We start from the raw sequence: 26,194 nt of genomic DNA, 5'->3' as shown, positions 1-26,194 counted from the left end.
GCATGAGTTAGGCACAGCTTTTGTCACCACAATGCCAGCTTTCGAATGTCACCTATGACTTAATGCACAAGGAAATGGAGAAAGAAGAAAAACCTTACAATGTACCTATCCAAGACAAACCTATATACTCCAAGTGACTCGTGAGATGAAGAGGTCAAATCCTGAGCAACCAGTATTAGAAAAGTTCCAGTCCACGCCAGCTGTTCCTGAACCTCCAGTGGTCCACTGAAAAAGCATTTTATGGTAACCAACAATTCGTGCTCTGTAATGTAAGCCAGGTCAGCAACTGCTCTGCACATAGCAGAGCCACCTGTGCAACAAGAGTGCCACAGGCAGTCAGAAGGAAGAATCATTGTCCAACCCAGTGTCTCACTTGCATTGCTGAAAGTCTCTCAAATCCTGTTGCTCTCATTTCCTTTCTTCCCAAACCAGCACATTTTGCAAACACTGAGAAATTGTCTTACATCTCAACCTCTCACAAGGACCCATTGAAACTACACTGCCCAACAGAAAGTGCTTTGGGAACTCTTCCAACTAATTCTTGGTCTCAAAGCTTTTGCTTTGAAGAGAACTGTCTGTGAAATTGCCCAGTGCAGAGCAAGCGAGTAGAGCTTTAGCAGGAATCTTCCACAGGGCTTGGGGAAGGAGTTAATATTGCACAAAACCCTAATCATATTTTAAATATGGTGTGAAAGTACCTTGTGAAGAGAACATTTGTGGCTGGTGTGAAACTGGCTGTAATCTGTCTAGATTTCAGAAGAAATTACAGACAGAAACTAAAGAATAGGACAGTTGTGGTGTCTGGTGAACAGAACTGCTCACGGTGGCCTGTGTTACAAAAGATCACTAAATCTATTCTCCATTTACATTACTGACAACATAGTTGGCCAATAGCAGGGAACTGCACTGGACTGTAACAAAGCCACAAGGTTATTTTATTATTAAGAACAGTGTAGTTTAGAATAATACTGTACTCTAAACTACACTGAAACAGAAAATGGAGCTGCAAGGTTACTTAAGACAAGTTTAGAATTTAAACAATCCAGCTCTGTGCTAATGATCTCTAGTGGTTCTGTCAAGTCAGTAATGAATATTTTGTCCTAAAGTTATGATGTCAGTTTCTGAAATAGTTTTCTAAAATAGCAGAAACATAGAACATCCAATATTCCAAGGCAGGTAACCATTCCTGCCAGTTAAAAAGCCTACTTTCACAACACAGCTTCATATTGCTGTCATTTGTTTACTGCACTTGCTTCTGAAACACAGTGAAGGTGTGTGTCATGCCAGTAAGAGAAATTTAAATGTATTACACTGAAGAGAAAATGCCTTTCCCAGTGACAGTGACTGCTAGTTTTTTTCTCTTTCTCTGTATCTGAAATTTAATAATCTATCTTAATTATTTAAACCAGGCTCTAAAACGAAGCTCATGTAAGCAAAGGTGCTATACAAATATAAAATAAAGCTCATGGGAAGAACTAGCCCAAGGCTGTATTTGTCTACTGCTTCCATGGCCAAGGAATGATGCAGTCTTTAATTCAGATAATCTGGGACATGTCAGCCCCTAGGAAAAAGCTATGCTTTTTCTCTTGATAAACCAGTGAAAAAAATACAGACAAAAACGGACATCTTTATGTTATCTTACAGAAGTCACATTTATTGACCAATATATAAACAATGTCAGTAGCATAGTGAAGGATATGTGCCTAAACAGAACTGCTCCTGACAATCTCCCAGTACTTTCTTTTGAAGTACAAAGAAGTAATTACCATTAACACAATCATTAACAACAAAGCCCAGGAAAAGTATAAATTAATTGAGACTACTTATTGAATCTTTCCCTCTAGCAGCAATGGAGCTGAGCTCAGGGGTAAGAATGCAAATTCTCTGAGTATGACAGCGCTTGCTGCTCAATCTGCCTGCTTCTTGTAAAATGCAACTACAATCTCCAGGTCCAGCAACTGTACAGACAAAAATGGAAAAAATAAAAAATAGTCCAGCAAAAATAATCTCTTCAAAGAATCATTAACATTTTGGGCATTAGAAACATCACCTAATAACTAAGAGTACTATTATGCAGAAAAGGACATTCATACCTTTACATAACAACAACTGAACATAAACTACTCTTCCATCAGAATGTGACCAATTTTTGGCCTTCAGTCAATGCAGAATGAGAAAGGTGTTTGTTTCAGTCACAGAAAATCTTCTATTTCTTAGAAGTTGTGTTTCGCCAAACTATAGGTGACCAAAAAGAGTATGTTCTCTCAAACAGAAGTGCACTAGTAACAGTCTGAGTAATGCTGACACTTACTCTTCTTTTAACACATTATTTATAATCACACTGAAAAACAGAAAGACAAATTTCTTGGTTAAAAAGCAGCTGAGGGTGGGAAACATATTCTAAAAATTAGTCAAAAAGCAGGAACAAGCAGGAACCATTTATAAGGAAAACCTCTAGAAACAACATTCATTACAGACCACCAGTTTCCTACCAGACAAAGAATCTGTCTTCAATCACGTTTAGCTCCATAGTATTAACTCTCATCGTGGAACTTAAAAGGTTTCTGGGAGCGATCAAACTGGCAAATTTCACAATTTTATGAACTTGGCTCTTTCCCTTCACTCTTTGTAATGCTTCTAGTTCTGTCATGCAGCTCTAAGTGCCCAAACTCACTCAAGCAGCAGCACCTGGTGCCTAGGTAGGACCGTGCTGGTTGGCTGCCAAGCGCCAGCCCTGCTCTGCAGTGCATCAGGGCTTCAGCAGCCACAACCTGACTTCCCCTCTCTGGAGCACTTCTTTGGGTTTCTCATCTGCTCTATTTGCTGATTCTCACATGGCTAAGAGAAGGAGCATAACAGTAAATCTGATCCCCATATTGCTCTGACAAATTAGACTGGCTAATATAATTAAAACCTGGAGGCGGTGAAATCAGAGAGAAAGGGAACATTAACACAGCTGGGCTGGCATCACCACAGGAATCCTAACGAATGTATTAAGGTAGCAGAACACACTTGATGACTGTATGTATTTTATGACTTCTCTTAGTGCCCTAGATTACTGAAATGATTGAATTGCAACATACTTCTCAAGAGCTGAATCATCAAGATATTAACATCCATGGCACATGCATCAACAGTATGCTGAGGCGCATCTGTGCGAGCACAGCCAACAGAGCCAGGGAAGCAATTTCCCTCCCTGACACTCATGGAACAACCTACTTGAGGGGCCTTGCAGAGAGGCTGAGGGAACTCAGGGTCAGGGTTTGAGCCTGGAGAGGAGGAGGCTTCAGGAGAACCTGCTGGCAGCCTTTTCACACCCCTACAAACCGGTCACCAAGACAGAGCTGCTCTCCTGACTCAGGTTCAAAGTAGTTTAAATAGAGAAAATATGGATTTAAAAGTGCAACTGAGAAGGTTCTGGCTGGATACAAGGAAAAATTTTTTTACTATGAGGATACAGAACAGCCACTGTGGACTCTCCATCTTGGAGGACTTCAAGACTTCTAGACAATCCCTGAGTAACCTACTCTGAATTCAACTTTAGGCAGAAGATCCCTTTCTGAATGGCTGTGTGAGTCTAAGACATTTTCATCTCACTCCAGCAAAAATGAAAAGGCTAAGACCATGGAAAGAAGCCCAAGCCAATTATTTTCCTCACATTTAGTTGAAGACCAGATTCTTTCTACTCTAATATGACCGTTTCCTGGTTATAAAGTTGGAAATAGTTGTCAGAAATTTACTAAAGTATGTAAAATTTGAAAGCAATTCTAGAAAAAATATGATTCTTAACCATTAGTGGAATAATTCTGCACATTCATTGACTTCACATGACAGAGAAATCTTAAAATAATTTGTATTTTGGATGTCAGACCATTCATATGAATTTCTTCTTATAAACTCATATAATTTAATTAATTAATGCCTTAGAGCAAATAAAAAGGATTCCTCAACTGTACAAATGGAAACAACATCATGTTTTCTAGAGTAAAAATTAATAATTTTGTACCATTCAATATAATGAGGAAATATCTGAACTGGCTGTGAAGAAAAAAACAGAATACAAGTAAGGCCTAAACCCCACAATTGATGAAATTTTTAAAAAGGAGCATAAGCAACATGGTTAACCTACAGCAGAAGCTTGTTGGTGAACACAGCAACCTTTAATTAGGAAAATAGCATGTTTTATTATCCACATCCAGGAGGACAAGAAGCAGTTAGCCTAAAGAACAGACCATTCACATTACACATCTATTAATGGTAATGGTGAATGAAGCATTGCAATACACTGACACAAAAGTCTCAGAGTGCTGGAGCAGACTCCAGTATTCCAAGTCTCTGCAAATGACCTAACAAACCTTAGCCATCAACACCCTACGTGGTCCTGCTCTGGACAGGTGAAAGGCTCCAACCTTCTCAAACCCTTCTGTCCCTAAGTCTTCCCTAAGTCTCTGAGACAGAAAATCACACTAGAATACTAAATTATGCCACAGGAAAGGATTCCAATGAAATATAACACTGCGGATTTGTTGCCACCATTCTTTGGCCACCATTAAGGGTATTTTTAAGCTTTACTTGTTCTGAACGCACCGCATGAGACTACACAATGACTTATGTAGTGAGAAATATGTCCTTCAGACCCTGACACCAAACAGGCTGACTAACAAGAGTCAATTTTTCTCCAAGACCTCCTCAACAAATAGCTAATGAGTGCTTAGACATCTGGGCAGAATCCAGCATTCAATGTGGGTAACAGAAGAGCTAAATAAAAGTAGGAACATAGCAGCTGTTACGTTTCCAAGCAGGCTTCTCTGCATCTATGATGATACTGAAAAATGTTACTTCATTTTTTTTCATTTCTGAGTTATAGTTTTGGGCTTTTCATTTGTTTTTCCAAGCAGCAGACGTGACAGGAGGTATACACAGGATATTCTACTGCAAAATACAAAGACTATTTTAGGCCTTCAGTGCTACTGGATTCCAAGGCCTATGGCAGACTACAGTCACTTTGGTTTAGAATACAGGCAGCTGTGGCTTGCGGCCATCAAGTCTATTATAGGAGTTCACCACATTCTGCAGATCTATTGAAATATTTGTGGACAGAGGCTCCCCTTCCAGGACATCACAGCAGCCTTGCTTAGCTGGTCTGAGAGCCCCTTGCACCAGTATCAATGACTTTGCTCATGTCCACTTCAACCAAGGCAATGTCCACAGAACACTCTTCCACCTCTACACCACCTAGGTAAACATGCATTTAACATTTTAATGTCTGAAACTCAGAAATCATGGCAACACTGTTGCACCTGCTACATTAATTTCAAAGATATTTGCTCTCTTTCAGCATTATTTCCCAGAGAGACATGAGGTTTATTTCAACTGTCCCAAAAGTGGAGATCCTTGACTCCTTCTTGGAGGTAAAAAAAAAAAAAAAAAAACTTAGAATCTAAATGTAGGGTACCTTTGTGATGTCCTAAACCTTTCCTCAGAGAACTAGTTTAGAAAAAAGAGGGTTTTGGCCTTATGGAAGAGGAAGGGAAGATGAAGGTCCCAAGCACACCATTCTGAGCCAAAATAAGCAGATGCAGAGTATCCAGCTGTGAGGAAAGGGTAACAGGCTAACTCAGCTGCTGAATCATTTTTTTCAACTAGTCTTTCCAAGAGCAAAACACAGGAGTTTCCAGCCACTGAGATGACAATACAAACACTTGAGAATTCAGAATAGGTTCCCACAAGAGACAGTAACACAACTGGAACGTTTGCTTTTTAAACAATGCAGCTGTCCTCACTCTCCTATGTACAGCTCCTGAACCAGAAGCTCCTGAACAAGTAGATGAGGCCATGAGAAGCAGGCTGTTTGCTCTGGTATGGTTTAGATCTGCGTCTTGACGTGGATAAAAGCGAGGTCCAACACAGACTGATTTTGCTTGAAACACACAACCCTTGCTAGTGTAGCCTTTGCCTATCCTGGCAGCAGTAGTAGAAGAGAAAAATGGTGCTAAAGATCATCCAGTACTCAACACTGCCCTCCAAATCAATTGAATTTGTACAAATTTGCATCAACACTGCAGTATACATTTATGTACTTCTAGTCACACACTCCTCAGTCCACGAAACCCAGTCATCAGACGTTCGTAGTTTGCCGATTTCCAACCACTGCTATAAAAGTGATTCTTAATTCTCTTGTCTTCTTTCATGAGAATAAAAAGAAACTAGATGGAAATTAAATGTAAGAATTAGTTATGTGACTAGAGACAACTTCTCCAAGACCATAAAAAATTCAAAAATTTATTTAGTTCTAAAGCAAAGTGAAAACTGAAGACTTGTCACTTTGAAGTAGTGAAAAAATACAGGGATAAAGGTTGAACAACAAATCACATGATACCCTTCAGCCTTTTTAATCACCGTTGTAATAGGAAGTTCCAAGTCAGTCTGGCAAGCTGCCACTGTTTTGGTGGCTACAGTATTTTTGTTTTCCATGTCAAGCTTTAAAAAGCATTTTATGAGTAGCTCAAAATGAGTGAGCTTGTTTTGTGGGTTGTGTGTACAGGCTTGTTATTTTTTGGGGATATTTTTTGTCTGTTTGTTTAAAGTTTTGTTCTCTCCTGTTTTACATTTTATATTACATCAGAATAACTTTTCTTCTGGAACAGAGTTCCAGAAAATCCATTAAGAAATCCTGATTTTGAAAATCATTGACAGAAAAATATATTACCACTGAACGCTCCTGCTGAAGATTTCCTCATTAGTGTTCTACACTAGTGATCACACACTCTTCCAGACAAAAATGGGCACCACAGCCCTGTGACTGTTACTTTGCTCTACTACTCAGGCCAGCTCTGGTATTTACTTCATTTCTCCCCAACAGCTGGCACACCTGCCTTTCTGCTTCCTCCTCACAACATTTCAACTGCTCCTTGACACACAGTCCAGCTGAAATCCTTGAAAACGGCCAGCTATGTTCAACTTAAAGTGGGTGGAATGGAAAAGGAGGAAAACCAATCCAAAATCACATCCTGTTTTGGTGAATGCACCACCCTCACAGAGGCCATATATGCCATCACTATCACACATCACAACTATATTCTGAAATTGCTTCCACTTCCAATATCCAGGATTACAACTCTTACTTGGAAATTTCTGAATTCAGCAAGCAAAAATAAATGCCAATCAGATCTTCCATGCTCTAATGATGACTTTTGTTGCATCCAGCATTACTTAACATTTTTGCTTAGTTTCACTTTGAAACAAGGATTTAAAAAAAAAAATTAAAAATCAATGTCAGACATATAATTCCATCTGCAGCAAACGCTCAAATGATGAAAACAGTGCGTGTGAAAAAATGCAGGATGATTTCAAAACACATAATTATTTATGCCAGTGATTTCTACATTTCAGGGTTAAATTCTAAATTAAATTAAATTCATGCAGCTAAGTTCAGCAGGCTGAATCACAGCACTTCAGAGTGCACTGACAGACTCAAGGCTAAAAGTAAAATGGTAGCAGTTTCCTGTAATTCCTCAGAGTTTCCTATTGTAATTGTGAAGTGACTTTAGTACTGTTAAATATTTTTAAGAAGCTGTAAAGAGTAAGTTGTTGAGTATAGCACCCCAAACTTCATAGCCAAGGTGGGGGCTTGAGAAAAGTAGAAAAGGAGAAAGCTGGTAGGTTAGAAGATTGGAAATTGCACAGAGACATTTATTAAAGGCATTCACGATTCTCTGCTTCCACGTTCCCTTGTATGCAGAGCTTCCAAGATTTTACTGACGGGTCAAAGAACGAACCATTAATTTTTAGTACGTGCATTAAGGATGTGCACTTTGTTACACATTAAGTACAAAACTATCCTTGATGATAATTAAATTTTTCACTAGGTTAAAGCATAGTAAAACAAAGTGTTTCTGGAAAGGATTGTAAAACGCCTTTTTAGAATGCTGCAGAAACGGTAAATGGGAGAGTGCAGCACCCAGCTGGCTACTACAGTGAGCACACAGTTTAGTGGCGTTTGCCGCTTGTGTTTTACATCAGACCAACCAAAGAAGCCCTCAGAAGCCTCAGCCAGCCACACAACCCCATTTACTGTAGTAAATAATACGTCACTTTGAGCAACGCCAACCTCACACTCTGTTTTATATGAAATGTCATGTTTTCCGAGAAACATACAAATAATGCAAGTATGGGCCTTTTTGAAAGGAAAAAAAAACCCAACAAAAACCTGCCACCCCAAATCTCACAATTACAAAAACTGTTTCCTGTCAGGACTAACAGATGTTGTTTCACTTTACTGGAGAGCCTACTGGGGATGGTTTCAAAGGAGGCCAATGCAAGTACAAATCGATTCCCAAGCTGGAAGAAGCTTTAGACATACACTATTCTGCTGCGACCAATTCATGTCTTTTTCCTAGTATTTTTTGATACCTTCAAGTTACAAAGTATTCTTCATCCAAAATAGAACTGATGACATGTCCTCTCAAATCCAAAAGCAAAGCAACTTTACTTCCTTTAACTTTTCAGAAGTAATTCATTAGCAATCTTTTTATTTTATAAGGCCCCTTCCAACCCAAATCATTCTGGGATTCTATGACTCTGATCAGCTTAACCAAAGAAGTGGGGGAAATCCCCGTGTATGCATATTATTGAAACGTTTCATGTATCTCACTCTGCAGAGCAGAAAGGGATTTACTTTGGTTTGGGGTCTTTTTCACATCTTTTATACATTCAGGATTAATTCCTTGATGATTCCAGGATTTTGTCAGTAACAGTGCTTCATTTTTAACTGCAATAGAAATCTGAATTATGATCTTTTTACCATGGCTCATTTTTGACATGTGCAACCTGTTTTGCTGATGTAACTGCAGTTAAAAGTAACTCACAAAGAGTTTTTCCACTGACAATTTTTACAAAGTGTAACTCTGGCAGCATAAACATTTTGTATCTTTTCCATTATAGTTTTGGAAAGTCCCAAACTGCCAAACCACAAAAGAATTCAGAAAACAAGCCATACATACTGTAACTCTAGGTTACAGTAATGTAACAGTTTAGTATTTGCCCTCTTTGAGCAGGATTTTGGTGGACTGAGGGGAGGAAGAGGAGTATGCTTAGATTTGCATGTGAGCTATGCCAAACTCTGCAATTTGTCCTCAAGGCTAGAAATGGTCCCTTGAACACTTACTTGCTGTACCTGCCATGGACTGGCCCAGCCCTCATGTGATATTGACACTGTTTCTTTGCTGACAATCCAGACTTAAGAAAGCTGAGCAATTATACTCTGCATTTACCTGAAATTCTAAGAATACACATTTCCTTTTAATGATTCATCAAGCCTAACCTTTGCACAAGATCAGACTCCCATATTAATATAATTTTAGCCACCTTGTTGAGATTAAGATCAACTCTACATTTAGAAAACAAGACTCCTGATGTTGTGATTTATATGTCTATAAAAGCCATATATATGGTATGCATGATATACAAAAACTCAGGAATGCATGCTCTAGCACTAAATTTCACGCTGAAAGCTTGCTAATGCCTCAGGCTACTGAGCGAGATTATACATGAAGCTGTACACAAGGAGATTGCAGAGCTGTTTCTTAATTTACCTCTAAATTACAACTACCAGAGGGTTTTCTGACTATTTGTGCCTCTAAATGTCTTGTAGTCTGGTAATAACAACTTCAGGTACTAAGAAAGTAAGATTCCCCATTTCTAGCTGAACTCCTATATCCGTTACAAACAAAATTCTAGGGTTTCAAATTTGCAAAGGTGTTGTTCAAATTGCTTTAAAAACTCTATAATAAATGTAACATTTCATAGGGTTAATTTACCTGAAAATATTATTGCACTAAACAAGGCATTACATATATACTCAAGCACTAAGCCAATTGTTTATACAATTTTGAATGTTCCGTTTTGCTTCATTTATATTGTTACTTATTTTCGTCATTAATTTGATGACAGCCTATAAAGACAAAACTGTATATTTTAACTGAAAAAAAGAAAGAGTTCTTGTTTCAAGACTGCTTCATTAGTCTACACTAAGTATATATACACCATGTTATTAATTATTTAAAGGAAAGTTATGCCAGCAAAGCCAACTCCTCCTAGCAAGTCCATTAACAAGAAAAAAAAAAACTCATATGAGCAGAGCTTGAGGGTACATTTCCATAGATGAAATCTGTACCATAATTAATGCAATCATAAAAACTAGAAACTTTTTCCAAAAACTTTGAATTCTGTAAGTCAATATTTTTTATTATTTTTAAAAAGAAATATGATTTCTATAGGAGTTTAATAACAAACACTTTCATTTGAAGTTGATTTTCAAAGGAGCAGGTCAACACTTTTATAGAAATGCCTGCAGGAACAGGTTGACAGTAATGGTGGGTCAGAAGGTGAGAGGAGAAAAAGCCTTGAATCAGAACCTCAATCAGCTGACACCAGGCTGATCTATTGTAGGAGAATTATAAGCTTTGGTTTTTTTTTTTTTTTTTTCCCCAGCAGCAACAAATTCTAAAAGCACTTTTTAAAAAGTGCATTGAATGGCAAGGTGCTCATGAATCTGCATAATTCAAGAGCTGGAACTAAGAGGTGACACTCCCAACCACCAAATACTCCATTTGGATTGTAGGTTCCCGAAGAACGGGCAGTAGTTAGTGTCCTCTCAAACTACCTCTGCTCCCTATGCCTGGAGCTGTGGGGAACAGGCAGAGCTGAAACAACTAAACAGACCTGGCTGGAAAATACTGAGGGAGTGGCATTCAAGTAGCAGGGAACAAAAGTTAGATGCAGCTTAAAGGGAACCTACCAATTTATGACTAATTACACTGAATTGTTTGCATTTTTCTTTGCAGGCAAAACACTGCTTTCTTTATTATTATTATTTTTAGCTACAATACTGAATAATTGCCTGAAATAAAGGCCTTCAATATTTCCAAATAAAGCCCTTCAATATTTCCAAAGCCAAATGTACAATCATACATTTCCTGGACTGAAGGATGAAGAGATTTTTAGAGAAGTTGGAAACTCTCCTATGTAAAATTTCAAGCCCTGAACAGCTCCATGGGTAGCACCCCTCATTTTCTAAAAAGACAGGAAAAATTGATTTGAAGGTAAAAGTTATAATTTCCCCTTATTAAAATTCAACACATGTTGCCAGCTTCAATATGAATCTACTGAGCTCCATAATTGTGCTTTAGAACAGTAATTGCTAGACCAAAAACTAAATCCTTCTTATTTTATTATAGGTAAGATTAATGTCAAACCAAAGCTGACTGTAATGCTGAAACATGCAGAAAAACAGAGGAGGGACACTTATATTCAAAACTTAGTCTAGTTTATGAAGAACAGAAAAAAATCTATCTTAACAAAATGAAGCTAGTCCTCATCATAGAATCATGGAATGGTTTGGGTAGGAAGGAAGCTCATCTCAATGCATGCCCTGCCATGGGCAGGGACACCTTCCACTAGACCACATTGCTCCAAGCACTGTCCCAAGTGGCCAATTCAATATTGCACTTCAAATATCAGTCAGATTGTAATAATGCAAAAATATTAAAGCAAACGGAAATATTGCACATACAACTCAAAAATTATTAGACTGAAATGAAGCACACTTCCTTTTTTTACTTTAGAGGCAGTAAACTATCTATATTTTTTGTTAAAAGCAACATAGTTATATTTTTTTTAAGTTAGACACGCAGAATGCATAACAAAACTGAAATCAGAATACTGCACCAGCCTTGGTTAAACCCATTCATACTGCACACAGATCCCCCGGGCTGGACATTCTGTTGCACAGGAAACAGTCATCAGGGGATTGTCACTCCCAGGGTTCTTATCATCATGACCTAAATCACATCCCGGGGTACACACACCAGTCAAGACTTGTGCATTATTGTACCTGCACTTTTCAAAGTACTGCTGGATTGCAAAGGAAGACTTTCCAACTTCTGTAAATTCATACCATCTATGTTCATATAATTTTGTCTTATTTTCCAGTGTCTGTGTCATTTTACTTCCTTTTCACATCATTAAGACAGTGCCATAACTCATTTTTAAATAAAGTTCAATAAGAGATGCCAAAAGACATCATCTTGCCAGTAATAAAAAAATGACCTACCAAGGGACATAGAAAATATTTATGGTATTTTTTTTTAAATTCAACAGTGCAAATTTTCTCCCAAGAATTGAAAAAGAGTTATGATTCTTAATGAAGAGAGTAATTAGGATCATATTTGAGAATCTCTTTCACAGTGTATTTGTATAATACAATTTAAACTCTGCTTGTGGGAAGATTATTAAAGGCAAGTAAATCAAAGATGTGCAATACAATTAGTTTAACCAACAGTAATACCAATCTTCTCAATTTTACTCAGAGAAGCCTTCCTGGACTAGTACATTGAGGCAACTGAGGAGTTTGTGTGTGTGTGTGTGTGTGCGTGCATGTATGTTTTTATATAGGTATGTATGTACATTGAATCACAGACTGGTTTGGGGTGGAAGTGAACTTTAAAGATCATCTTGTCCACACCCCCTGACACCTTCCACTATTCCAGGTTGCTCCAAGCCCCAATCAACCTGGCCTGGAACACTTCCAGGGATGGGGCAGCCACAGCTTCTCTGAGCAAGGGTTCACCACCCTCACAGGGAAGAACTTCTTCCCAGTATCCCATCTAACCCTGCTCTCTGTCAGTGTGAAGCCATTCCCCCTGTCCTGTCACTCCAGGCCCTGGTAAATAGCCTCTCTCCATTCTTCTTGTCAGCTCCCTTCAGGTACTAGAAAGCCATGCTATAGCTGCAGTCTCAACAGAGCAGAGTGGAAAAACCAACTCTCTTAACCTGCTGCCTACACTTCTCTTTCAACTTCTATTAATTATGAATTTCCTCATTCTTCAGTTAGGGGAAATAACTCCATTTCATAAATGAGAACAATAAGACAAGAACACCATTTTGACAGAAAGGCAAGTGCGAATAAAATCAGACAGAGCTTTCTTCTGTCCCTCCTCTTCTGCTTTTCCACCTCAGAGGATGTTTGTGATAACCAGACAGAATGACTCTGCAATAATTATTATACTGAACTTGAATCCTGCTCTATCTTGTGAAGAATGGCTTTGGTTAAAACCATTCATTATCTGTGTATCACAACTGCCACGAGTTCCTACACCTATTTCACCCATTTGGAACTAAGACACTGTAGCAGACTGACCTTGCCTTGGTGCCAGGTGCCCAATAAGTCACTCTATCACTCCCTTTCCCAATGGGACACAGGAGAGAATAAGATGGAGAACAACCAGCAGGTTGAGATAAGGCAGTTTTATTACAGGACAAGAAAAAGAAGCAAGATTCTGCATGCACATAAGCTAAAGAAAAAAACAAGTCAATCTCTACTTCTCCATGTTCAGACATTTCCTGGGAAGCAAGGCTTCAGTACACATAAGGATTCCTCTGGGAGACAAACACTGAGGAATCACAAATGCCCCTCCCTTCCTCCTCTCTCCCTTATGAGCTGCCATCATATGGTATGGGATATCCCTTTGGCTAATTTGGGTCAGCTGGCCTGGTTGTGTCCCCTCCCAGGACCTTGCCCACTCCCATCCCCTTTGGTGGGGGAAGGAATGCCAGAGGACAGCACTGCTCGGCAGTAGCCAAAACACTGCTGTGTCATCACCACCTGCCCAGCTACTAATGCAAAGCACAGCACTGGAAGGGCTGAGAACTTACCTCAGTCAGACCCAACACACACAGCAGACATTTGTTTTCACTCAATCCTCTACCCATGTGACAAAGGGCATTTTGGAATTCCAGACTGTGAGGATGTATCTGAAATTTAGGAAGTCAGTCTTGTAGACAGGGATTGTTTGAGCACACTATGTATTATCACTTTCTTTTTCCAAGCAGAGTCCATGAGAGACTCCATCAGTCCTAGAAGGTGGATAAAAAGATGTGCCAACCTGTGGTCTGCTTCCTTAGTCTCCCTCAGGCTAAGCCTATGGGGACCTGAACATACAGTGACTCTCAGTAGTGCTTCCTCTTGCGCCACTGAGTGACACCCTTACAAGCAAGAAGGAAAATCACACTGGTGGCACAGGTTTCTCTTCTGTTAGAGAAGAGTTTAGTGTCAGCATATGTGATGGGAGCAATCAGTTTTGTGGTGTTACCCACTGGAAATGCTGCAGGGCAAGATGGAAGGAATCTTGCTAGCAGTCTTTAATTAACTAAATCTTAATACACACAATCAAGCCATCATCTTGGCTTTTGCATACCTGCCTCATTCTCCATTTCACAAACAGCAGAGGATTAATTCAATATCTTCTTGTGCTCTGACTTTCAGCATAGAGATGACCTGACGTACTTTGATCTTGCTCCCGCTGCTACAAAATCTAAATATAGGCCATGCTCCATTCAAGGAACTTAAACTCAATTGTTTTTCCAGTGTCTTTATGTGATCTTTGGTCAATGTCCCTTTGAAATCCTTCCAGCAAACCACTTCTGCCATAACAATCTGAACATATCTGATTGACTGCAATTATGAGGCGAACTTGGAGGCTCACAGTTCTAAACATTTAAATACTCATGAATGAGGGAATTCTTTGTCACTTCTTGATTGAAATACTGAACTTTTTTGGTTAAAGAATAGAAGGCTTTCAAGCAGCAGTTAATGTGAATTAGCATGCTGAAGATATCAATAGACTGTAAAAGGAATATTAAGTCTGTTCTCTCTCACAACACAGGCAGAAGATCCTGAATATTTATGAAGCCCTTAAACAATGCAAGAACTGAAGATATTTTTCTAAAATCTCCTTAAAGACTGCAAGTTCTTATCTTGTCACCTGTTCTACCACTGCTTACATAAAAAGCTAAGTAGGTTTCTTCCAATCATTGGCTGCGGATAGCAGGCAGATTAAATTGATAAAAGCATGCAGAAGTGACCACCACTTATTTTTGTATTATTGCAGCCCTCTTATAACATCGGGCCTCTTTGAAGAGCCCACATTTCAAGCAGAAAAGATAATTGAATGGAGTTCTGCAAATAAGAGCTGAATGGGCAGAACCTTTGCTTACATGGACTTGTGCAATCTCATCCACAGCCTCTTTAAAAATGAGACCAGTCCTTTGATTCCTTTGGGCACAGGCATGAATAAACTTGGCTCAAGCACTGCCATGCTGAAGAGCAAGAAGCAGAATCCTGCAGGGCTACAATTTAGAACAAACAGCATCACCCAATGGCAGAAATTCAAATCTGCAGATGACCATCACTAGACTTTCTGCCTCCTCTGAAACACATGAAGGAAAACAGGAAAAATGGGAAAAAAAAAAAACTTAATAAAATCAAATGCTTGGTCTCTGTCTGCAGACTAGGTGCTCTGATATGGCCTCATATCCTTCAACAGGAGTTTTAGAAAACAATTAATTAACAGCTGGAAGTGTGTCAGAGGAGGTTTAGGCTGGATATTAGTAAAATATTTTTCCCCCAGAGGGTGGACAGGCACTGAAAAGGCTCCCCAGGACAGCAAGTCACAGCCCCACGGCTGCCAGAGCTCCAGGAGCATTTGGAAAGCATTTTCAGGCACAGGATGGGATTGTTGGGGTGTCATGGGCAGGGCCAGGAGTTGGACCTCATGACACTTGCTCCCTTCTACCTCAGGTGATTCTATTCTGTAATTCTAATTTTCAGGACTGGTAGGAGAATTCAGACTGGTTCAGAGGCACACAGGCAGAGAGCACTGAAGGTTGACAGCTGCTTTTTGACAAGGCAAAGCTGGGCTGAAGCCTGCATGGCATCACATCTCTACTGAACCTGGGAACAGCTGTCACAGGGGAGGGAGTCAATAACTGAACCCCACTGTGATAAAACAAACTGGTAGCACATTGTGAGTTTCTATCTAGCTCAGTGCTTCTCTGATTTTGATGGGAAAGTTAGTAGCAGGATTCAGTGGCATGTGCTTAACATCCAGCTTGCTGATCACCGGGAAGGGCCCTTCCACTACCCCCTTAAACACAACATCTCCTTGGTGCTCTCCTCGCCCTGAATGCAGCACAGTGTGCCACTAAAACCAAGTTACTGCAGTAAATTCACCACAAAATGTAGTCGTTCACATGTCATGCTTCATTATTTTGTCTATGAAGCTATTTTATTTCAAAATGTGAACTGAGCTCCATTTTAAGCAATGACAGCCAAATCTCAAGACTTAAAAGAAAATAATTTCTTTTTTCTTTTTTTCCTCCTGGTTCCTATAAATGTCAGGATTGTCATATAAGTATAAGCTGAGAAACTTTAATATCTCACAGTAACCAAAACTCAGTCACTTCTCAAGACACAGATGAAAAAATGAATGATTCCTGTGCCTCTCAGGGTAATTAAAATAGCAAGCATGACCTCTTTTAAGTGGAAAGAGAAGAAAGTTGTATATCCAAAAAGGATCACATTCAACACTCACAGCATTATAACATCAGCCCATTGTGAAGTCTGGTGCAGCTTTAAAAAACCCCCAAAACCCAATAAACAAAACATCCTGAAGAGATTGTATGCAGAATGGCAGTTCAGAGAAGATGGGGAAATTCAGTTCATGTTGAGGTTAGGACAGTGAAAAACAACACAGAAAACTGATGAAACTTCTTGTTGTAATACTGGAAAACATGTCACTTGTATCTGATACCAGTAAAAGTGGGAAGAATTTGTATTAACAGCTCAGATCTGAGCCAGAGAAGAAGCATTCAGAAAGGGAGATGCTCTTCCACATATGGGGTTCCTGCTTCCAGCAATCTATACCACTGGCAAACCCTAGGAATCACAGATAATCCCCTTCCTGCAATACAGGGTACATTAGATCTTCTGAACCTCGTCAAAAAAATATTAACTTAACCACATCAGAAGGTGTTGCTTTAGCAAGTTTTTCTAACATTGTGTATTCCAAACAAATTCAGTTCTTCACCACCTAGTCAACTAGCAAGAAATGTTTTTAGTTGATATGGTGCTCTACACTTCACTGAGTATCATACAGATAACAAAAAAATCTATGAAAGCATCTCTAAATATTTCTCAAGTGACTAGAATTTTAATAACTCACGCCTTACAGAATCATTTGAAACCAAGACAAAGAAAGCAAAGAGCAACAGCACAAAACCCTTTGGTGAATACCAAGCTTAATGCTTGAAGTAGTTACCACAGGTATGACAACTACTACTCAGCCTGCTGGACCAGGAAAGAAGTTCCAGAAATTTCTTGAGAACTCTTTCATATAAAGGTCAATTACCTTAGTTTTAGATTTTTGTCTGGGAAAATGGGTATTTTACACCTTCAACAGGCACATTAAAAAGAAATGCTACAGATGCAGTTTCAACACTTAGGTAAGTGCTGAAAGAGGTCTGGAAACACTGTTTGACACTGGTGTACCAAGCTTTCCTTTAAAAAGGGCTGGAGTCCTGTGCTGTACCACTATGATGGTAAGGTTCAACACCAAAGAGGGCTCAAAAAACCCCACCAACATCCAGAATCAAATGGAAGCCAGGAAGCCTACAAGTTGGTACCGACTCTTTGGAAATGCACACAGAGCCAGCTTGTTCTCTTTTTTAACTTTCCATTCTTCCATCAAGGTTTCAAGTGAAATTAGCCAAACTGGACAAGTCACAATGCATCAACTGTATCTATCAGCTGTCAACAACTGGAGGGGCAGAAGAGGGAATAGGAGCAGGGCAAGAGGGAACATTAACTTTCTGCTGCTAAAGGGGCAGCACAACAGAATAAAGTTTTGTATTATTCTCTAAGGACAAATGAGTCACCTTGTTACAAAAATAATCCATCGTTTTACAAACAATACTGCACACTATGCATTCATCTCTGACCTCAAGGCAAAAACCTCACACCAACCCTTTATTGCTGATATTGTCCTACCCCTTAAGAGAGAGCCTGATTCTCTTTTGTTTACCCGTCTCTAGGCTTTGATGGAAATCTTAGCACCTTATTAAGGCTTCATGATTGCAACAAAGCTGAAGACTAACATAATAACAACATGGGACCAGGATTCCAGATAGTTCCCATATATGTCCCAACAGATACTCTGAAAGACACTCTTGAGCCACAGACACTTTGCTACTTGGTGTACTTCTGTATTAGTTAGGTAAAGCCCCCATCTCCACAGCAAAACCCCAGCTTTTAAAAGGACTTCTGTCAGAAGGGTCATTTTCAGCTTTCCTGCTGACTTTCACAGTACTATACCCAGACAAAACTTACCAATTACAGAGCTCAGTCCTGCAACATGCTGAAGGTTTTGTCCTTACCTAGCAAAGAATTAAAACATACAGAGAGCTACACGAGAACAGCCCCACCCAACCAGTGGAACCACGCAGAATTTTTGGTAGGTGTGCAGGAGCTCCACTTCAAAGCATCCAGGTCCAAAAGGCTCCCTCTTTTGTTCAACTGTAAACCAAGAATCTTTCTTCCATTTTAGGCTTCTCTTTAACATTAGGAAAATATAATAATCACAATGATCCAAGTTTCTACTTAAGAAATCCAATAGGTTTAGTTCTGCTCCCACCACCTCTGAATAGCATATGAGTTAAATGTGGGATGATCTTCACTGCAAGTAATTTCAAATTCTCCTATGCCAGAATGTAATTATTTTTAAAAAATTACAATAATCCTGAAGAACAGATAAGCTCATAGAGTTTTTCTAAAAACTGTAGGTGAGGAGAACCATTTGTTAAATAACTTAGTGTAGTGAAAGGTCAAGGGGGAATGGCTTCAAACTGAGAGTAAAAGTTTAGATGAGGTATTATGAAGACATTCTTCCCTGTGAAGCAGGGAGAAGCCCTGGCACAGGTTACCCAGAAAAGCTGGGGCTGCCCCATCTCTGGAAGTCTCCAAGGCCAGGCTGGACAGGCACTGGAGCAACTTGGGATAGTGGAAGGTGTCCCTGCCCATGGCAGGGGGTGAAACGAGATGGTCTAAAATCTCTTGCAACCCAAACTATTCTGTGACTCTGCAAAAACAAAGCATGTGTCCTTAGTATGAGCTTTTCTATTTTACATTCACTACAGGAAGAAGATGAAGTTGAGGATCTGGGTGGTCACAGTTTGGTCTATGGATGTTGGCACCTTTTGCTAACTAAGTGGATTCGTTGCACAGCTTGCCCCCATGAAAAAAAAAAGGAATTGAAAACTGAATTCCAAACAAGTCAAATCTTGTTCATATTTTTAGAAGCCAGTGTCATATAAAACAATTTGGCTTAGAGATCTATATATACATATAAATCCAAGCTAATGTAGATACACTAAATAGTATCCAGATGTTTTACTTGCTACGTTTATTAATTTTAACAGTAGAAGTTTTTTCTTTTCCCTTTCCTCCCAGAAGACTTCCTTTTTTCATCTCTGCATTGATAAAAAAAACAGTATTACAGCATTAGAGAAAGCACTGCTACCATCTCAAATAAATACAGGCACATGAAAAAAAATATCCCTCATAAATTGTTCATCTCATTACAGTGACTCTACCTAGGTAAATAGGTGCCAGTACCAAAGGCTACTACATATTTAATTTTTCCCCCTATATGAACAACTGAACAGCTTTACCAAATAAACAGATTCCAAGATTAGGATGCTATGATTGAGTTCATCAGCATCCACAGTACCTAAAATGTCCTTGGCAGCTTTAGGGACAGGAAATGAGGTTGTGCAGAGCAGAGCTAGGTGTCACAATAAGGCAGAGATCAGTCATCTTCCCTTCCATGTATACGATTCTTGTAAAGGAACACAGAAACAAGGGTGCAGATTAACTGCTATGACCTATTTTGTATTTGTTTCATTTCTACAGTAAAGAACTATATCCTCTATAACTCATTCATTAGGTTTCTTTTGTAAGTTTTGCTCTTTATTAAACAGTTCTATGCTAAAGCAGCAGAATGAGCTGAATGAATCCATCCTGTCATAGCTCTGAAAGTTGGAGTGGAAAATATCTAAAGCTGTCCCCCAGGAAACCAGTATCAATTCTGCCTGGATGATAAAAGTGAGGTGTTTAGAAGGCAAGTCTAATAAGGTAATGTGAGTATGGAAGAATTTTCACTTTTTCCATCTGATAGCTTCATTCATCACCTACCAGCCAAAACCTCCACCCCTTGCTCAGCCTGAGAACCCACCTCCTTCCTTCCAATGTATTTAATAAAAACATACAATGCATCTTTGTGAAGGAGATGGAACACAACACAAGCCAGAGGAGTGCCCCACATTTATGACAGTAACTCTTGACAGCTCTTCCCCCTACACAGAAGGAAAAAGGAATGGAACTGCACATGCGTCACAGGCTCCTGGCAGAACTGACACGGAACGAGCTCATCCCTTGGCGTCCCAAGTACAGCACTTTTGTTTGTTGTTCTCTCCTGTTCAAGGGCTAGTGCAACTCAGGACATGAAGGGACCCAACATGGGTCAGTCCAAAGAGAATGTTTTATCTTAAGAATACCAACTCATCCAGCCTTGCAAAACATGCAAATGGGCATCAAGCCTGGCAAGACCCATGCTAGTAACTGCTTACAGGTCTGCCCACGTCCTTGAATCTTAAGGGCCTATCACAACAGTCAAACTAAACTATGAGGAAGAAAGGAATTAAAGAATGCATTCCTAATGCTAACAGAGTACAAGCTAAAGAATGCATTCTAAAAGCAAAGACTGATTTTAAACAGAAAGTGAAGAAGCAATAAAGCGCTAGTAGGGTATTTCTCTGTTCCAAAGCATTACAAGATTTTTCCCCACTGCCAACAAAGCAGTGCAACTAAACACCTGCATTTATTGTTGTTATAGCAAGTGGAGACCATGAACAGAGAGGTGGAAAAGCAGCCTTTGCAGAGAGATTATCATCCCCCTCCAGACAGTCTGTAGCTTTAGCTCTGTTACCAACACCCCGTGCAGTTGACTGCCCCACTCCAGAATTTGGAGACACGCACTGCAGGACCCACACCCAAGCGAGCAAGTAGCCTGGGTGTCACTCGACTCAGGAAAGAGCTCCTGGACGCACTGGTCCAACTCTGTTCCATGGTGAGCTTGCCTCAAGTCGCTGTTCAAACCCCAGGTCTTTGGGGACTGCTTTTGTTTCCAGAACAAGTCAGGCAAACCAACATCAAGCACTAAGGCTGTATTACAGATTCACAGAATAAAATCAAAGAATTGCCTGGGTTGGAATAGACCTTAGATATGACAATGATGTTCCAAGCCCCCTGCCATGGGCAGGGACATCTTCCACTATACCAGGTTGCTCCAAGCCCCACCCAGGCTGGCCTTGGACACTTCCAGGGATGAAGCATTCACGACTTCTCTGGGCAGTCTGTGTCAGGGCCTCACCATCCTCACAGCCAAGAATTTCTTCCTAATTTCTCATCTAAACCTACTCGCTGTCAGTTTGTAGCCATTGCCCCTTGACCTGTCCTTGTCACTACGGTTCCTGATAAAGAGCTCCTCGCTGACTTCCCTGTAGGCTGCTATGAGGTCTCCACACAACCTTCTCTTCTTCAATTATATATTCTCCCCATATACATAGGCCCTATATACATATAGGGGCTATATTTTTTAATTATTTATTATTAGCAGTGTACTATTATTCCATTTACTAATTCATTACCATTGTTACTGGAGAAAGAGCTCTACTGGGATTGGAAATTTGGGAAAAATATTAGAGAAAACAAGTATGAAAACCTCAGTTCATTCAAGAGCCTGAATTCTAGGAGTGCTGCTGGAGAGCCTTTGCTAAGGCTGTTTCCAGGCTTTTCCTGCCATGCAGCCCTCTCCTCCAAGGCACCCATCCAAGCTGTCCTGAGAGAAAGCCACTTCCCCAGCCCACGCCTACAGCTCCCACTGTAAGTCACAGGAGAGCAACAGGCACTCGTAAAGTCCAAGGTCTCTCACATGCACTGCTCACTTGGCTTGTTACACAAACCCCACAATCTATCCTTTTTACATTGCTTTTGATTAAATACAGACAGCAAACTCTGTGTAAATCCAGTAACGGATACAAAATCAGACCTATATTGTGAGATACAAGTCTGAAGAGAGGTGGGAACTCAGTTCTAGGTGTGAGCCATGCACCGCTTTGAACAATTAACTCATCTCAGAACTCTTGTCTGTGCAATGATAGCAGCTGCTTGTCCTGTCCTTACAAGCATGTGTTTTTGTATAAAAGCTGCCTTACAAATGGCAAGTGCATGTATTTGAACCAATTTAAATATATGAAATAAACTGAAGGTGCAGACAGGATATGATACAATTGGCATTTCTGAAGTTTCAATGGCACTTAAGTAATGTACCATGATATCACACACCAGAATCTAAATATTTTTAATGACAGCATAAGGCAGTAATATTTTCAGGCAGTTATAGCCACTTAATACCCAACTTCCACTGAAAACATTAAGCCTGAATGCTTAATTGCTCCAGGGGCCTTTGAAAATCCCAGCAAAAAGGACAATAAGCTGTAAATCAACTCTCTCAAAATGAAAGCAACCCCCTCCCCTCCACTATCTTTAGGTATTCCACAAAAATGTATTTCACTTCCACAAACACATAGTACATCATAATGGGTCAGAGACACAGCTAAGCAAGAGTGATTAATAGTATTAATAATATTTTTCAGACACATTAAAAGCTTTGATTAGATACTCTTAATATGAATGAGGAAGTGGAAAATTATTACCATATATACCCATCCCGAGAATCATATTACTAGAATTTGTCAGAGAAAGACACTTTGGAAGTGTTTTTCTTGCTGAAGTCTAACAAATCCTGGAGGAGAGTCACATTTTTATCACTCAAAAAAAAAGAAAAAAAATTAACATTTAAAGCTTGCTGCTGTTTCCTCTTTTTCCCCACCGTGGAAATGAACTGATTTTCTATATAGGAATTATAAGATAAAGGGTTTCAAGTAATTTGATAAAGGCAGACCTCCATTTTTAAAGTGACATGAAAAAGGGAGAAAAAACATTAGAATAATTCAAAGATTTAAAATTAAGTTCATGCAACAAATCACATCCATTTCCCTTCAAAGTAAAGTTGAAATTTAGTTTGAGACTTTTCAAAGAAAGTGCAAAAGTGAAAACCACAAAGGAATTAGGCATTTGCTTGCATTCTACAGGGCTGAAACAAAAGGTAGGCAGGCAAACATTACATTGTTACTAAAAAGTCAGCATAATTGTGATAGCAATCCATAGGCACCAAAAAAACAAAAAGCCTCCTTTGCACGATTGATTCTACAATTTAAAAATCAATTTCTAGACCAACAACATATTTCAATGACCTTATAATCAGGCATCTCTTTACATATCAGAGTTCTGCCAGAAAAATGTAAAAGCTCACCTTGTCTTGGTTTTCCTTATTCTTGTAACACAAATTTCCAATCAAACGAATGAGATGAGATTTGAAACCAACAGCTGGATGTGAAATTTCCTCCTGCCCTGTCACAGCATGTGTGGCAGTGAAAATATTTACAGCCTGTTTCCCAGCAAGGTGAGTTAATCTCAGGGTATCTAGAGAAAACATTTTAATACATTACCATGAGAAAATTAGTCTCACTTGGCACAGAACTTTATTATTAATTGTTGAGTTCAACACTAAGCAACATAATTTCTGATATGCAACATCATGTCAAAGAACTTCGAAAGTTTCTCTCATTATGTGATTTGGGCTGATATAACCAACCATAAAGACCAGCCCAATGTCAGAGAGCATATTTGAGTACTTTTTACACCCTTACATAGTTCACACATGAAGGCTGAAGGCTGCTGTTATCAATCTCCACCTGAAGAATTAGAATTTGTAAGCTGTTGAGAATTCCAGCACCATAAATATATTGTTAAAACCAAGATTTTTATAAAACTTCCTGCAGTTTGAATTTGTCACAGCAATACATACTAACCACAGAATCACTTTTTCCTCTCTTCTTCAGCCTGTTCCTGTCACTGTAGCATGAGGAGAAATTTCAAGGACACAGAACGACAGAACAGTCTGGGTTAGAAAGGACTTTAAAGATCATATTATCTCATCTGCCATGGGCAGGGACACCTTCCACTATCCCAGGCTGCTCCAAGCCCCATCCAGTCTGGCCTTGGGCACTTCCAGGGATGGGGCAGCCTCAGCTTCTCTGGGCAACCTGTGCCAGGGTCTGCCCACCCTCACAATCTAACCCCACTCTCTAGCAGTTCGAAGCCATTCCCCTTGTTCTGTCACAACAGGCCCTTGCCAATAGCAACCCTCCATCTTTCCCATAGGCTCCCTTCAGGTACTGGAAGGTGTCCCTGAAGCTTCTCTTCTCCAGGTTCAACAATCCCAAGTGTCTCAGGCTCTCCTCACAGCAGAGCTGCTCTATTCCTCCAATCAACTTTAAGTTTCCTTAACACACGCACACACATGCACAAAATAAATCCTGTTGTTAGTCATCTTACTGTAAGCCATAAATCTAAGAACCCATCATCAAAAATAGAGGTTTGGTTGCTTTTTAAGTTTTTCTTCTGTTTTTGTTGGAGGTATTTTCTTTATTTGGCTTTTTATTTGCTTGTTTGGGCTTTTTTACAATAAGAACCCTCCGAACATCTCAAAAAAGTCACCACTAAGAGCTGTTTCAACCTTTTTATTTATTTTTTACCTATTTGTCTCAAAAATACACAAACTTTTACAATTTGCTCCCAAAATGGTAGCATACCTCAGTCTCAAAGTGCTAAGATGTACAAAAGCACAGGTCATGTTATGTATCAGCCCTCCTTCCTCCCTTGAGCATCTCTAGAATATCTTGGCGTAATTTTCTTTAGAGTACAGTACTTTATAGTGTACAGTCCTTCCCTTGCTGTTTCTTAGCTTCTTTAAAGCTGACCTTTAAAAGTCACCGGATTTGGTTAATAACATTCAAACTGCACTTAAATTTCAGAAATTTGGGAAACAGAAGGGAACAGGCATGGAGGAGAAGTCCTTTTTCTGCTTCTTGAAGAAACTCTTCTACGCATTCAGCCACTGGAAAAACGTAGGAAGCAACTGTCCCTTGCAACACTTTCCCTAAGAAAGGAACATTGCTGATACATGAATCGAGGCTCTGTTGGGCAACACAGGCCAACAGAGAAAGTAGAGAAGCAGAAAATTTCCAGGAACAAATCAAATATTTGGAAATGCAGATTAACCCCATCTTCTATTTATTTATCTCATTCAAAGGTCAGAATTATAATTACCACCAGTCATGAAAAACATGTTTTCATTCACTGAGCACCAACAGTTAAGCCTTGTGGCTGTTCACTCACCTACAGCTGTTTCAAGCAAACCAGGGAATGCCTGCAGATGTTCCAGCTGGCCGTTGTTTGAGGTCATTTCACAAAGCACATCGAGAAGACGAATTGTCACCAGTGCTTCCTGGAATGAAAACTGCATTTCTGAAAATGGCTTATGAAGCTTAGCATAAAAACATAAACCCAGAAATGTAAACAGAGGACAGGAATTCTCAGCTCCTCAGGTTCTGTGCAGGTCTTCCAAACTGCCAAGAATAAATTTATATAAAATTATAAAATAACAATAACGTATTAGATTGCAATAATTTCTTTTCTACAGTTAGTGTTATATCTGCCTGAAAAATCATGGGGAAACCAAAACAGAGCCATAAGGGATAAAATTTTAACAAAAACACAGTAGCTTCCAAAAGCAGAAATACAGAAAATTACTAGCTGAGAAAATTATTTCTGTATAAATGTTTTCTTTGAGTTTATTCAGTCTGAGTGTTCCACTTTAAAGACACAAACACCGCCTGCAAGACACCAGTTTGTTATCCGCAGGAATTCTGTAAAGTTCTGTGGTCAAACAAACTTTGGCTGTGAGAATTTACATTATTCTTGGGTAAATAGGATTGCAATCAGAGAAGCAGCATTTTGGTTAGGTACAAGACACAATTTCATTTGCATATTATTTATTCAGCCAGAGAACTATTTTTTCTCACTGACTATGTTGGTCCTGCTTATAATGACAATCCAGCACTTACAGAAAATACCTTAAGAGCACATGACAGAATTTGGAATACCATGTATTGCTCAAAAGCCAGGCTGTGACTGCAAGATGATCCCACTCCAAGAGTGTTACATAAACTGCAAGTAGTCATGAAAAGGCTCAGACATTGGTCACAGTAACTATTACTGCCTTGTCTGGTCCAGGAAAAAAACAAGGTTTACTTACCAATAATGTAGTATTTTAGA

General features: G+C 39.4%; 1 protein-coding gene across 4 annotated transcripts in view; it reads right to left on the bottom strand.

Annotated features, from left to right (window-relative positions):
• Positions 1–26,194, bottom strand: part of ATXN10 (ataxin 10) — a 91,362-nt gene that overhangs the window by 19,258 nt on the left and 45,910 nt on the right. For 2 of the 4 annotated variants that reach the window (XM_053944039.1, XM_053944040.1), the window contains exons 8-9: positions 25,256–25,364; positions 23,328–23,497 (exon numbers count right to left, since the gene is read on the bottom strand). In XM_053944039.1, the coding sequence (XP_053800014.1) occupies positions 23,328–23,497; positions 25,256–25,364 (279 nt within the window). Of the gene's footprint in view, positions 1–1,631; positions 2,342–23,327; positions 23,498–25,255; positions 25,365–26,194 lie in introns of those variants that run through there. The other 2 variants (XR_008431197.1, XM_053944041.1) reach the window with 2 other exon arrangements.

This window comes from Vidua chalybeata, chromosome 5 (genome assembly GCF_026979565.1).
Source record: "Vidua chalybeata isolate OUT-0048 chromosome 5, bVidCha1 merged haplotype, whole genome shotgun sequence".
Taxonomy (NCBI): Eukaryota; Metazoa; Chordata; class Aves; order Passeriformes; family Viduidae; genus Vidua; species Vidua chalybeata.
Note: the sequence above shows the minus strand (reverse complement) of the source record. Positions and strands in the feature narration are given on the sequence as shown.